We start from the raw sequence: 16,296 nt of genomic DNA on the forward strand, positions 1-16,296 counted from the left end.
TTTAACTGGAAATGACAACAAAGTGGCAAAGGCAGAAAGATGTGAAGGAAATATTCACTTTAATGTTCTAAAAGAATATTCCAGATGGGTCTCAAACTTTGTCCCTAATGTACCACCCCCCCCCCCAAAAAAAACCCATCACATGTAAGATCATGATCAACTTCAAAACACACTAAAATAGTAGTAAGGGTTTATTATGAACGAGAGAACAAAAAAAAGTATAGGAAAATTAAAAACCTACTTTATTTGTGGTTTAGTCAAACTGTAATACTCATAAAAGCTAAATAAGCAAACAGTTCATACAAAATTAAATGTATTGCTGTTATGTTTTGTTTTTTTTAGTTTTGTTTTCTCAGTATTTCTGTGTCTGTCTCGTCAATGATTGTGTCCACATGTCTGCATTCCACCCCCTTGTATTAGCCAATCAGCTCCCTCCTACCTTTTGTGTCTCGTCCAGGTGTTTCTCGTTGTCTTGTCATTATGCTTGTATTTAAGTTCCTAGTTTTTGTTCTGTCCTTGTCAGATCATTGTTGCTGTCAGGTTGTTTTGTTTCTCACGGTGTTATGTTTTGTTTCTTAGTGTTTCTTTGCTGCTTTGGGTTTGGGACTTTTCAAGATTTGTTTGTCATAATTTTTGTTAATAAATATTTTCTTCAGTACTCTGTGCTTCTCCTGCCTCCCTGCATTTGGGTCATCCATCCCGGAAATGTGCCATTTGCACTGTTCTAAAAAGTTAAATACAACTGGTTTGTAAAAAGGGCAGTATACTGTATGTAAACAGTTAAACAAAATAAAGATTAAAACTTCATTACAATGTGTAGAACTGTTTTTCACATTTAAACTGTTGTACATTTTATTTGTACAGCATTCAATTCACTGATTATTTCACACACCACAAGTGGTACTTACTTTGAGAATGTCTTGAAAAAATTACCAGGATCCTTTGATTGTGTCTCCTTAAGTAGAGCGGAAAACATAATAAACACCGAATTAATTCAAAGAGACAGCGTTCAAAATGTTTGTTCATTCTTCCACTCAAAATAATAATAAATGTAGGCCTATATGACGTCAATTCTCATTAACGTCAAAATGATTTGTAGCCAAAACATTCCATTTCCTTTCAGTCCTGAAACAGAAACACCAATAGAGGAACGATAACAATTTTCGGTCCACTTATAAAGTTCAGTGATGTTGTAAGAACAAAATATAACTGTTTTTAGTTTAGTTTTTGGATTAGTGACAGCACTTGGCTATTATGTTAAAAACCTTTCAATCACGTGGATCGCAGCTTTTAAACACTTCCGAGGTCAAAAGATTTCTTCCAACCATGCGCTAGATTAGCCATCCAAGGTGCCATTCAGTATATCTATCATTCATGCGATATATTCATCCCATATTCTTACACACTTCCTCCGGCAGTGTGTGAATGAGCTGTTTCATGTTCATTTCACGGCAATGTGCACCTGGATGAATGAGGTACAAGACAGACTACAGAACGGACAATTGAATACCTCCCTCAAATAGATGCTTCGCCCTTGTTGATGCAGTCCTGTATTGACATTGAGCACAATGTAAAATCAACCTCTTCTCCCTACTTTGCGGAATTGTTTACAATCTTGGCAGATGTCTATGAGTGCCTTTTGCCTACGTTGTCGGTCTTGATTTACAACAGGGGTCACCAACATGGTGTTGGCGGCTAGCCGGTAGCTGTCGGAGACCACACGAGTAGCCCTAGTCGTGCTCTAAAAACGCTCAATGAGAATGTTATAGAAGGGATCATGTACAAATGTAACCACTTGGAGACATTAATAGAAATTAAGGGTCCTATTTTCCTGCCCGGCGCAAGTCTGGCGCAAAGCACAGTTTAAACTGTGCACATGGGTGGGGTTTTCTTTCTTTAGGTATTTTGGTAGACAGGCACAGGAAAGGGGCATTTGCGCCATTGTGGGAGGGAACACAGCTGACTTCTTTGTCATCCAATGCAATTGACTCCCTCATTTCCTTTAAATTCAGTGCAGGAGAGGTGTGCTGGCTACATGGCGGAAGGACTCGTGCAAAGTAAATTTAGTAAATTACATTTAAAAGCGCACAAAGCACATTTAAAAGGAGCTGCAAGAAGATCTTTGCAATCGTTCGTCTTTTTCTAACAACCCCTTTCAGCCCCACCCAAAGATGTGTCGTGTTCAGCCGCATGGTCATGCATAATGTTAGCTAACCAAATGCATGTAAACTGGAAAAACTGGTTAGAAGAATCAAAATGCAGAGAGAACTATGTCAGTAATCTGATTAATTTGTGCATGGGAACATAGTGACTATCTTTCATGGAATAACAGCCTTCTACAGTCTGTTCCAGTTGTGTCACGGAAAAAAGGAGACGGACAACAAGGCGTGCTCGATCTGATAAAGACGCCTTTATTTTTGAAAAGCCTTAAGACAAAGAAAGTGCCATAGTGCTGTTTCATCTAACATCGGACAACTCATAAAGCACCACTGTTGAGAAGCACACCAGGATTTCACGGATATTAGACCGTCACACAAGAATCAAGCCCCACAATGTGGTTATTGAGGTCATAGTATTTTGTTTTGAAACTTTCAAAGAGCTTTCTTGATTTGAAAAATATGCATTCAAAAACATTAATGGGCAAACAAAACACATAGTGTTTCTGTATAATCCTTAAAAAAAAGCATTAAGCATGAATTCACATGAATTGCATGAGAGAACGGAACATGTCCAGTTGGGAAGATGTACCCTGTTGTCGGCCTTTATGCCTATGATTAAAATACTTAGGCTGCACAATTGACTTATCATTTTTAATGGTAAGAATAACGTATAATTTCCGATTGTTATTCTTAAACACTCTTCTAACTTCGGAGTCAAAAGTAACCCAAAATGGGCAAAATAGCTAACACAGTGCTGGGTCCTAAAACGGACAGGACCAATGCTGGGTTATATATACCCAGCGCATTGGGTTGAGGCTTTAACCCAGCACATTGGGTCAAGATTTTGATCCGACAAGGGGTAAAAACTACCCTTACTGGTGAATTAAAGATACCACAAAATGGTTTACAAGGTTATCAGTGGCGTAGTGGTTAAAGGTAATACAAACATTTTCTAAGAAGAAGCAACTTTGTCTTGTCAGGTGTTGTCACAGCAAGTCACTTATTTACATGATGTTTGACTCAATTTTTACACCAGATGCATTTCCTAACAACTATTTACCGTGGGTGGGTCATCTGGCCCGATTAGCGTTTGAACCCTAATCACTGTGTTCAAAGAATGTAACATTGCATTAAGTTCAACTTCATCAGTAGTAGTACACGACAAAACTGTCAAAAATGGTGACAAACTTCAGCTCTTAAGCCCGCCCAAATCCAATCTTTAACCCAATCAGATGGGTCAAAATAATTGAGTTAGAGAAACTTGGTTTGAACCAGGCTGTTCTTTCAGTAGGTGGGAATGAACAGGGTGAGCGGGATGAGGATTTTTGTGGACATACGGAGCTGAATTTCAAAGGCAAAGCAGCGGTACTGAAGTCCAGTGAAGGAAAAATAAACACGATGAAAAGGAGAGGATCTAGTACCATCCCTTGGGGGACACCTTGGTAGAGGGGGCAGTGGTTTTGCTGCAGTTGTTGATGTCCATTGGAGAGGCAGGAGTTGAATCTAAAGAGTGCTGAGATTTCTGACACAAAGGTCAAGCGACACTTGTTATTTTATATATGTTCTAAAGTGTAGGAATAAAAATATGAATGCACAGGTTGAGCAGAATGAAAAATTTGATTCAAGCATGAGCACGAGACCATAACAAATCACCCCCTTTTACCTGCTTGCAGCTGAAATGCTGAAATGGAGTCACACTAAAGTGCATTCTTCCATTCGTGCTCTTCATCCAACTCTTGCTTCATCTTTAATTCACAGAGTCATCCCTGACAATTATTAATCACTTTCTGCAAGCTGCTGTTTTCCCTACACAGCATGCATGTGCGGCGCACAGTGCTTTTTGCACACAAAAAAGAAAAACACCTTTGATTCGGCAACACTAAGTCAGCCCTAACTTATTTATGTTGCGTCTCTAGAAAATCTGAACGAACTTGAAAGGAAAAAGAATGACCTATAAAACCACTTATTTTATCACTCTAGAAAAGAGTCTGACTGGTGCGTTGTGAATATGATAAATACATCAATGTAGAATTTGTTGTAAGTGCTCAAGTCTACACATCCAAACCGGTTAGTGATATACAGAGTATGTGTTTTAAGAAATAACTTACACAAGGATATGTGGAACATTTCTTAACTTCTACTACTGAGTATCAACACACTATTATTGTTACCGGTCCTCATTTTTGCCACATTTAATAATTGCTTACGGTTTATGTTGTTAAAAAGGAACTGTAGTAGTAGTAACTGTAGTCAAGTTTTTTTTTCTAGCTTTTCACAAATCTATGCTGTTGTTCAGTCCACATCTGTGGGTGTTATTTTGAAAAATTATTGACCAATCTAAAGTGTTGAAAATGGCTTTATCTCTTTGACGATGGAGTGTTAATTGTTGAACAAACCTGACATTTTTAGGGTCTCCTAAAAAGTGATTTGGAGGTACGAGTATTCTGCCCGACACTAGCAATATGTTTGTTGTTTTCTAAACCCAATTCATTCCTCTTTTGCTGTGGCTCAACATTTAAATAAATAACCTTTATCAGGTTGGAAGCTTAAGGCAAATATTTTCCCCAAAAGTGTTGTTTCTTTTTCATAAATGTGAGGATTAAATTGCGTTAAAATGTACAAAAGAGTGAAGTTTATCTTGTCCGACTGGTAGCTCAGCACCCCTGAACCTCTGATCCTATTCCCCTGACATCAATAAACAGCTCATGATCCTTTTGAAAAACTCGTCCGTTTAATGCGGCTTAAAACTGCTTGTGCCAATAACGACCACAAGAGGGAGCTAAAGTCTTATCTCAGAATACTGTATTATGTTGGGGAAGAAAACAGCAAACCGGAGAGAAAAACACAATGGATGCCATTCACTCGCAGGGTATATGTACACGAACAATCATTCACACCTAAGGACTATTAAGAGTTTTCATGAACCTACAATACATTTTTTGGGGGAATGTGGGAGGAAACCCCCACAAGCACAAGGATCCATGCAGAAGGGAGGGAGAACGAATTCGAACCCTTGACCACAGAACTGTGGGGTGGCTATGCTAACTACTCGTCCATCATACCACCGTTTTCCTTTTTAGGTTACATTTAATTAAAAAAAATGTGATTGTGAGTGCGGATGTTTGTTTGTCTCTGTGTGCCCTGTGATTGGCTGGCAACCAATTCAGGATAAGGTATTGTAAGAACAATAATAATTTATTCTTACAGGTATTGATAATGGATGGATGGTATGACGAATGTACTTGAAAGTGCACGTAATATTGTACGATAAAGCTTGCTGATTGGTATTAAAAATATCAACACAATTCAAATAATGAATCCAACTTTTATAGTGGTGTCTTGTGTTGAAACGAAAAATATATCGACATCAATTAACTCACTTTTATTTTTCTCTCAATGTGCAAAACCAGACTCTTTATTTTGAACAACCTTTCTATACACATGACTTCATTTACTGTTCACATACCGCTTACACATTCCGGGGTACCTATTGCTGAAATTCTGTCTTTTTCCATCACAAACCTTATTGTACATTAAAAAATATGGCCCGTATTGTCAGTTAATCACTTGAACGCAAAATGAGACGGAATAATAATGTAAGGCACTAAAAGTCTTAGCCACATTTTCCAGCTGAAGCATAAAAAGATTTGCGACGACGACCTTAACATTTATCATTTTGTGAATACATGTAGCAACATCAGAGAAAGCATACTGATGATGATTAAAGGACATTGGCACATAATAATACATCGCATCATTCTTTACCCCAAAATATAGGCGCTCATGTATGCAGTCTATTTGTTAAGATGATGATTAGACAGCGAAGCTTGCCTCCAGAGATGATTAACATATAAAATCCCATAGGCACAATGATGTCCTCTTATGGCTAATCTGCAGTTGGCGTCCAACCATGCCTGAGAGAAGGAGACGAGCACTTCCACGGCAACAGTCATCACGGCCGATATGTTTTGATCACATCTTTGATGGGCCTCCTGCATATTGGGCAGCAGGCGTTGATCTGCCTCTTGAGCTTCAGTCCGCAGTCGTTGCACAGGCACATGTGGCCGCACGTGTAGATGACCGTGTCCACTTCTTGGTCGAAGCAAATGGTGCATTCCCCGTTCTTTTCACAAGAGGGCCACTCGGAGCCAGCCAGGCCGGGAGAGACGGGAGGGCTGAGAGGGGAGCTGGGAGCAGTCACTACATGGGAGAAGAGCAAATGTTTTAACAACACTGTTGGGCAAATGACTTTTAAAAAAAGCCATTACTTACTAGTTAATTGCCCCCGCCCCCCCCCCCCCCCCAATGTGGTAAAGAAAAGCACATGAAAACATTCTTTTCCTATTTTAGAGGGGTTTCTATCAGAGTTAGACTCTAGGCTCAAAGACAAAAGTTACACTAACCATCCTTCGCTTGACCTTGTTAAGCGTGGTGTATACATACTGACAACCGGGACAAAATTTTAACATTTTTTTACCTTCCAAACAAATTCAGCAAAAGCCTGACTGACACGTCACTGAAAGATTATCCTGATGGATTATCCTGTGGTGTGGGGTGTTAATATGGCCGATATTCCCGATCGCGAATCCTTATGTGCATTGTCAACACCAATTTCAGATTCCGTGGTTGTTACATAAAATGGAACGAAAGCCAATTAGGAAGCAACCTAAAGCTCGCACAGTTGCCAGACACAAATAGAGGAGCAAATAACAGAATAACAGTATGTCTTCATTCACCACAATAAAAGGTTTGCAACGGCAATGTGGTTACCAGCTAAGTTAACAGTGGGTCTAATTTCTTCGTGGTATACCTATACTGATACTATTTCTTCTTCTTTGTATTTTCCCAAAGTTTGGATGCCCTGCGGCAATGCGCTACCTCTCACAGATCAGTCCTGGTACTGTGAGAGAGATCTGGTTTGAAGGAGGAGACTAATGAGAGCCAGTGGGGACATTGTTATACGTGCGATGTATGTGTTAGTCATCTGAAGTACATCACACACTGTAAGAGCAATAGACACACGTCATTTTTTTTCCTACTCATACAGTATGTGGAGTCTCACATTTTAAAATCGGAGAGAATATTAAAAGTTAAAAATCACTATGTGTCTACCTCGCTTTCGCTGATACGCCTTCCTACGCAGCAATAGACCATGTGCTGGAGGTGTGTTGTTCTCACCCAGAGAGGATTCAGACGCAGAGGAGGATCTGTTGACGCTGAAGGCCAGATCTGAATCGCTATCGTCTGGACTGCTGCTCTGGGAGGAACCGGGAGATGTGGAGGGAGGACTTGGCTGCAGCGTTCCTGGTCACAAAGATAAAGACACTAATGAAGAGGGATGCGAAGATGCACAATAGGAAGTGCATGTTTTTCCTCTGATGCGAGCTCGGCCTTGAACTGCTACGATTGCTCATATTGATTTTTTTAATTTTTTTATTATGTCTTAAAGTTATACTGGGAGGGGTTTTCTTTTGCTTTGATGCTAATGATTTTAGATCTCAGAATATGGTTCCCAGATGATGGGGGAGTTGTAGGACTGGAACAAAAAGATGAATTCTTTAAAAACTGAGATTGGTCATTCACAAAGGAGCGAATGTGAAGTTAACATCGCATAACGACGTCATTGTTTTGAACACTATAATAATTTTGAACAAACGTTCTCATTTTATGGATTGAGAAACGCTGTCCAGACTTTTGACTGGTCGAGTACATTTTCTGTCGCGCTTGTCTTTATTAGGATCGCAAGTAAGCTGGGGCTTAAAACTAGCTGACTTTGGGTGAAAGTCAGTGCACATCCCCGGCTGGTCACTCGCCGACTCGCCGATTGCACGGGCAAAAATAGACTAATAACCGTTTGCACTTACAATCACACTTAATGGACAATTTAGAGCAGGGTTGGGCTACTCCAGTCCTCAAGGGGGCCCCTATCCTGCAATTTTGAGATGTTTCTCTCCTCCAACACAGCTGATTCAAATGGTCAGCATGGTTATCAGGCTTCTGCAGAGTTTGCTGATGAGCTGATCATTTGATTCAGTTTCTCCATCCTGCTATCTGTGGATCAGGGAACATTACATGACGAAAAACCTTCCCAAACTTTAAAGACTTTTTTCTGGACTTAAAAGTTAACTGCTCTTTATCTGGACTTTGAAGTGAACCGCAATGATACTTGTTGGTAGGCTTTTCCCCAGTTATCAATTCTAACTATTCTTATGGTCCGATGTGCTGCATTTGGATAATAAACAGGCCCGTGTCAGCCTAACCCTAACCCATAAATGATACACTCCCATACATGATTTGGTGAACCACAAAATACCCTTCTAACTATGAAATGGATTTGAAAACAATCACAAATACGATACAGCGCTCCATGACTTTATTTTGCTCGGGGTATTTATTTTCCCTTTTTGCTGTTTGCGTCACGATGTTTCCCGCGCCCCAGAGTTAAAAATGGATCAGTCCCGTCACATTAGTTCATTCTCCATGTACCAGGAAGTGGACTCCTCTTAATGTTTTTTTCACTTTGCCCATTTGTGTCACAATGGAACCATTGCCCTGCCAGAGAATCATAAATGGTTTTCTTGCGTCATCCCGTGTGGACCAGGAAAGGGCCCTTTTAGAAACAGAAGGGCATAAAAACAATAAAGAGAATTTTTCACTGATTGTACGGTTCAACCTTGGCAGAGGTTTACGCTCTGCTTACTTTTTTATTCCAGTTTAACTCTTGTGTTCTATTTGTGTTCCAGGTATGCCATGGCAAAGTAGTTGGGAATCATTCTTTTACTCAAGTCACAGACTTCAAATTTGACACTACTCTAAACTTACCAAGTATCCTGAGTCTGTTAACAGCCCCGTGCAGGGCGAAGAAGGCCCACAACACCTGAGAAGAGTCCACGCAAAGCAGCCTGCCACGTCCCACTCCGTTCACCCCGTGGTGCACCTCTCCGCTGGGCAGCAGGCTGAAGCTCAGTACGTCCCCGGAGCACGGCATGGGAAAGCCGCGATGTACCACCCAGTACTCCTTACGGTCAAGCAGAACCTCGGGGTCGGCCGGCAGGTCCCCGGCGTGCAGACTCGACGGGTCACAGGACGTCAAACCAAACAAAAGTGCCCCGAAGTAAGGCAGACCCAGGTGGCCAACCTCTACGTATAAAGTCTCCCCCGTGTGCAGCGGCCGATCACTGAACACAAGAGTCCGACTGCTGTCCAGAAAGTGGATACAGGCGGCCGATCGGTCTGCGGACAGTATGATGTCGGAGCCGCGGATGGGGTGAAAGTGCAAGTCGCCGTCCAGCGGGGAGGGAAGGCTGCGGACCACCCTGGAGAATCCGGTGGAGGCAGATGAGGCTGGCGTGGTGGTGGATGAGTTGGAAGAGCAGCAAGGGATTAGCTGAGTGTAAGTATTGAGCTGGATGTTGGCCATCTTGGCAGCGACAGCCTGGTTGTTCTCCAGTTGATTGTTGCTGTAATTGGCAGAGTCGTGGCTGCTCTGGGGCAGATAGGCACTCAGGCGGGCCGCGCTCAGGCAGCTCGAGCCAACGCTCTCAGCAAACGTGCTTTCTGTATGGGGAGAAAAAGTGCATGACTTGATTATATAAAGTCATCTTGTTTAAACTCACTTGCTCTTAGGCTAAAAATGTGATCTGCGTGTGTCACTGAGGTTTCTCTAGGTTCTTGTTCCGTCTACTTTTTTGGATTCACACTCAAACCCGGATCGGTAATCTGTACGTTATGGCAATTTCACGGTGGGCCGATCTCGTAATTACACTGCTTTTGGACTCTTTTAAAATCAGCAAATAAAGTGCATTGGCAACATTTAAATCTACTACATTACTCTCGTACAAATGTTCTACCGTCACTCAAATGTAGCCCATTATGATATATAGGGTACTGACTGCACTACTTTTATTAATATGGGCGTCACTATCTATAATTTAATACACAAATAAAGACAGCACCAATGTCACTATATTAAACCCTGTCTGTATGTAATAACCGTTAATAGGCATAACACAGTCACAACTGTTCCTTGTAACGGCAACAAAGCATGTTGTGAAAGCCTCCGTGTGACCGTAAAGCTTTTTTTTTTGCCCATCTCAACTACTGTATATATGTTCTCATACTCAAATAAAGACTGGATGTGAACTTGTTAAGCACATAATTATAATTTTGATTTCTAATACAATATGATATTGCGCTCTTTGTCTCTGAACACCGTTTCACGTTTCAATGCAGAGAACATATTCTTGAAAAAAATATGTTTGGGTTGACTTCCTCTTTACGTTGTCATTTCCAATAAAAACGGTCCCATGCTAACTTTCCAGCCATTATCTATACCGCTTGTCCTCACAAGGGTCGCGGGCATGCCGGAGCCTATCCCAGCTGTCTTCGGGCAATAGGCGGGGGACACCCTGAATAGGTTGCCAGCCAATCGCAGCATGCTAACATTGAAATTGGTAACTGGGGGTCGTGGTAGCAGCCAGAAACAAACAAATAACATATTTTTCTCTGAAGATTTGTGTAAATTTAGATGTGTAATTTCCTCAAACTTGTTGTTGTACGACTTCAGAATGTTGACTTTCCACAGAGTCTTACGTAATGCAGGTTGCATAATTAGCAGAGGCTTTTTCCATTTCAATACAAATAACAGCACAAGACTGATGGTCCCCATGACTTTCCCTCCCTATGATCAACTCACTACACTGTGCATTGTAAAGGTTTCGTTACACAAGTGCTGTAAACTAATCTGGCGCTAGTTGCGTCTCATTTGACTTATGGTCCATTCCTTTATGACTATTTCCAGTGATGCCGTATAGCAGATGAGCGCACTGGCCCCTCACCAAAGCTCCTGGGATCTGCCGCCTTGACCAAACATGGCTATAGCTCCTGTCAGACTCAGTATAAACACAGTAAGTACGAGGACTAAGAGCAGGCGGTGATGGAAATAAAAGGAAACACAAAGAGGCCCAACAAAGGGCGGCAAGGAAATGGCCAAAGTCTGTTGAAGGAGTCATTAAGAGTGATTGGTTCAGCAAAATGGAGGCTGGATATCTCCGGTATGTTGTTGCTCACTCAGTGATGCTCCTACCTATATGTCCAGCCCAAAGTTGACATTGGAACTGGGTAGCACAGCTGCTCCATGCCCTCTCTGGAAGCTTCTTAAATTAGCCCTGTATTTATTGACACTATGTAAATATGTTCCTGAGGTTTAGCAGTCTTCAAAGGGGTGTTCAACCTACATAGGCTTTCAAGTTAACCTTTAAGTTGTCCCAGTAAGTCAAATAAAAATATCGTTTTAAGTATCTGAAAAAAAAAAATGTTTCATTTCTTTGTCAGCCGTCCTCACAAAGTGACCATAGATTAGCAGTCAAAAAATAAAATAAAAATAGAAAAACTTTGAATGTATTGTGTTGGAGTTCGATGCTTGCTTTTCATGAGCGGTTGCATTACTGGTAAAGTGGTGCAACAGTGGTGTTCCACATGGGACGATTACTGGTTTGACCATGTACCGTGGTTTTAAAAAGCCAAGGTTCCAACAATCGCTAATGCTGACTGTCATTGGTAATGAGCTTGTGGCCAACGAAAATGGAGAGAAATTCACCAGGAACTTGTAGCTTCAAGGAAGGGAGGGAGTTGTCATGTTTCTGGGTTCCAAGGGATGATAGACTTAGTTGTTTGTAAACAATTATTTTTATTGCGTCATCTCCTCATCTCATGATTTACAGCATCTCCACTGTCTTTTTTATTTGGAGTAGACTTCTAAGCAGGGAACAATATAATTGGCTTGTTGCAGAGTTGAGTCAAGAAACCAGCTCTTTTGAAGTTTGAGTTCACTTTTTTTCTCCTTCTCAGTGAGCAGAGAGGGGAGGGGTGAGCAATTAGACATGGAGGAGGAGGAGGGAGGGAGCAAGACAGAAGCGCCAATGCAAATACGGATGCCTGCTCTGTTGATTAATGTGCATTGTCCTAAAAAAAATGGTGCCAGTGGGTACTTGATAGCCCCAAGGACAACATAAGAGCTGTAATTTTAATATCGTATTTTGCTCAAGGTTATCATACTGAAAGAATGCAATGCCTACTAATAGTAATGTAAACTTTTCTAATCTTAAAAATAGTTTGTGCTTCTAGAAATATAAACTCCTTAAATGTATGTACAATTTTATATACATTGTTCTGGCAGTTTACTTTTCTTTAACAATGTTATATAATTTGTCTACGCAATTTTAATCATAATGCCGTATTTCAACTAGTGGGCCTGCATAGAACATATTCTGGAAAGAAATATGTTTCAGTTGACTTCCTTTTGAAGTCCCAGTAAATATTACAGCTTTTGTAACGTTAATATTACATTTATTTATACTTTTAATTGTAATTCATTTACTGTAGACTTATGCTAATTAACAAAATCAGTCATTATAAAAAAACTCAGGAATATCATTCGTTTTCTAGTGCATTACAATGAGGTGTCCATATTGAATTATATTTAAATCATTGGAGCAATGCAATTTGATTTTTATCGTCTTCATAAGGTTGGATTTATGATACAACACTTGTATTGTGTATCACTTTTATGGTGTTATGAATGCTGCTAAGTGTATTGGCTCTGGATGAAGAGGTTTGTTGAGGCAGAACAACGTGACATTTACCAAGCAGCGTGACCTCCTGAGTGATGCCGTAGATATCTATGATGGCCCAGAGTGGGCAGCCGATGCTGAGGCCGCAGTGGAAGAGGATTGGCTCGCCATCGTTGATACTGTAGAATACCCTCCCGTGGCGATCAGCCCAAAACGCAAGCACGCTGTCCTTCAGGGCAAGTCTCTCAGGCAGTGCCTTGGCCCAGTAGCCGGGCCGCGTCACCAAATCTGGACAAGCGTACTTGGGGATGTCAGATATGATCAGGTCGCTGGGGTCTAGACTGGTGAAGCCAAAACGTAGAGCTCCGCTCCAGCCAGTGTGCACGCCAGTGAGTCGAAGCCGTACCTGAATCAGAAGCATTGCTAGAGTAAGGGGTAAGAACATAAGTGGTGCGCAGGTGCGCTTTCTCACTGACAATATTAAAAGCACACCGTCAAGTGTGTCACTACTTCATTTGCATGCCAAGCATTTTACATGCATTATACATTGGAACCTCGATTTAACAGACAAATTGGTGGAAGGGGCCATCCTTGAGAGCTGATTGTCTGTTAACAGTGAAATTATTGTTTTTTCATAGTCTAAAAATGCCCAGTCTAGTACAAAATCATTGTAAATAAAAACATATAAAAAAGCTTGAAACTGAAAAGTTTTAATGTTCACCCATACTTACCTTGTTGGTGATTGGGGGAGGATAATGGCGTGCATCTGATCACGTTCATGAGTTACGATGTTAGCGCTTACTTTATTCACCTCTGTTACGATTATATGCCATAGATAAGGTCTTTACAAAAAAAAAAAAACCAACTGTCTACTGTACCCAAAATAGCATGGTCAAGATACGCGTACACCACTGGCTCTCGTAACAAAATATAACAATAGATAAGAATCGGGCAATACGATTTGCTACTTTGGAGCTGCGTGCTTTTGATGATGTTAAGCTAACATTCATGCTTCCCTTACATTTGAAGGGACTCACACTCCTGCTAACATGGCTGCCACATATGTCTATGCAAAGAGGTGGGTAATCCAGGTCCAGAAAGTAAAAACCCTGCCATGTTTGACTTTTGCCACAGGTGCTTCTACTGTCTTTTTACTTTCTGGACCTTGGTGAGAAAGTCACTTCTGCCAACATGACCGCAACCCGGAAACACGTCACCAATCCCTGTCTGCTGGCGAAATGCGGAACATTTTGGAGCTAACAGACTTAAAAGTTACTTTAGAAGGGGCGTTTTGACTGGGCTGGACACTATTTTCTGTCCATTGAATACGGGGTCCGTTAGTTCTGAATCTGTTAAATGGAAGCTCCACTGAATTTGTTTGTTTAAATCTTAAAGGCAGCAACTGTCAAATCTGGCAATGCAGCCAGCATTGTTGACATTTACTTCAATGTAGTGCACACTTGCAGCTAGGTTACGTTAGCTCCACCAGCCAACTTGTGTGTGATACATGCACAAAATCAATCTATTTCAGAATGCAGAATGAAAAAGGGCAAAAAACAACAACAACAGAGAGATAGACACACAGCATTGTAACAGGAAGTGAGCAAAAATACCATTTACCAAAGCTCTGTTTACTAGTGGTGCCATATTGACACTCGGAAGTACATGTGAAGACATCTAAACACTCAACCCAACTCAACTTTATTTATAGAGCACTTTAAAATAAAACACAGGTGCATAAAAAGTGCAGGGCATAAAGTCAAATTAGGCCTATACCGGTAATAACAAAAACAGTAAAACAATAAATTAACAACATAAAAAACAGTAAACACAGTCAAGCACTAAAGCAATGCCCAGTCTCATGCATGAGTTGAAAGCTAGAGAATAAAGATGTGTTCTGGTGAAAAGGTGTATTTATTTTAACTGTTCAAATATAACGTTTTTGCAGGCAATGGCAGCAAACTGACCTTCTCGTAGAGGTGGACGGGCCTGTGACTGAAGGTGATTCCATTGCAGAAGCTGTTCTTGCGAGTGGCGCGGCGAAGCTGTCCATCCAGCCTGATGTTCTTGCCTTTGGCGTGAGGGTGAAAGCGGGGCGACTCCATACTGATGCTAAGCGGATGTGCCGACCTTCCGCTCCCATTGTTGGGCAAGGTGTAGTACTGCCTGCTAGCCACTGGGCGGGTTTGCAGAGTTGCATCTGCAAATTTAGAGTAAAACCAGGAAAAAATGTTCTATAAATAAAATGCAATATCAACATTACTCCGACAAGGTCAAACCATGAAAGTTGGTGACAGCAGCTGCAGGATAAAGAAGCAAGCTAATCAGCAGCCAATAACTGCATTCTAAAAACAGATGGGTCAAAAATAAACCCAAATATGGGTCAAAAAGGGGCCGACCACTACTTGTATTAATTTGACCCAATTTTTGGAGTTAAATGAAATACCCCGAAAGTTAGGTCAAATGAATCATTTCCCGCATCACCCCTGATGATCTCTCACATCACACTATGTGCCACGCCGCCCTAGTTACGAATCACTGCTTGAGAGGGCAGAGGCCACTGGTGTAAAAGAGCCCACACAGTCTTAGCCACTTCCTTTCCCACACTGACAACTATGCACCTCTCAACAACCTTGTTGAGCACATAACCCACAGCATTCAGAAGAACTTGTTGTACCAAGCACTGCAATCACACAAAACCACACAAGGAATAGTATCTATTTCCATACATAACCGCTAGTACAAATACCAAATAACTGTTCTTTAAGATTTTTTTATTGTTATTGCGATACAGGTTCAGGTTCTGCATTTAAGTGAGGAAAACAATACATTAACCCCAGATTCCATTTGAAAACAGCATTAAAATATGCAATCTAATGATGGATGGCTTTTTAACATTTGACATAGTAGCTCACATCTTGTTTGGTATATGTAAATATATATGGTTTATTTTTTTAATGTCAATTATTACCGGTACTTATTATATGTAATACAAAATTATATATATATATATATATATATATATATATATATATATATATATATATATATATATATATATATATGTATATATATATATATATATATATATATATATATATATATATATATATATATATATATATATATATATATTTGGGTAACTAACTTCCATTGAACAACATTCATTTTATTTTCAAAATATATAAATAAATAACATATACAATATTTGGTGCAGAAGAAACGTGTGCTATGTTAAGTTTAAACAAACAAACAAAAAACAAACAAATAAACAAACAAATAAAAAAATGTTACCATTCTTCTTCTGTTTTATTACAGCTTATCAACCATGCCATATGAACAGCTACTTTTAGGAACCAGTTCATCAAGAGACACTTCACTAAACCTCCAACCTCGGTGTGGAGAAATGTGGCCAGCAGCATTTTCAGACCTTCAGGGCTTGATGCTGCTGTGTTTTTGACTGATTCAAAATTTTTTAAAGATCAGGGATTTTTTTTTTTTTTGTCCTGCGCTCTGTTTAAATGACTGTTAACTCTCTGTACTGATTGCAAATGTAGCCAGGTTTG

General features: G+C 40.4%; 1 protein-coding gene across 3 annotated transcripts in view; it reads right to left on the reverse strand.

Moving 5' to 3' along the window:
• Window positions 1–5,526: 5,526 nt before the first annotated feature.
• Window positions 5,527–16,296, reverse strand: part of neurl1b (neuralized E3 ubiquitin protein ligase 1B) — a 41,631-nt gene continuing 30,861 nt past the window's right edge. For 2 of the 3 annotated variants that reach the window (XM_086020838.1, XM_086020854.1), the window contains exons 2-6: window positions 14,698–14,930; window positions 12,803–13,136; window positions 8,982–9,716; window positions 7,338–7,463; window positions 5,527–6,359 (exon numbers count right to left, since the gene is read on the reverse strand). In XM_086020838.1, the coding sequence (XP_085876964.1) occupies window positions 6,112–6,359; window positions 7,338–7,463; window positions 8,982–9,716; window positions 12,803–13,136; window positions 14,698–14,930 (1,676 nt within the window). In that variant the 3' untranslated portion in view covers window positions 5,527–6,111. Of the gene's footprint in view, window positions 6,360–7,271; window positions 7,464–8,981; window positions 9,717–12,802; window positions 13,137–14,697; window positions 14,931–16,296 lie in introns of all 3 variants that reach the window. The other variant, XM_086020845.1, reaches the window with a different exon arrangement.

This window comes from Filicampus tigris, chromosome 2 (genome assembly GCF_054856515.1).
Source record: "Filicampus tigris isolate MCC_2025a chromosome 2, RoL_Ftig_1.0, whole genome shotgun sequence".
NCBI lineage: Eukaryota > Metazoa > Chordata > Actinopteri > Syngnathiformes > Syngnathidae > Filicampus > Filicampus tigris.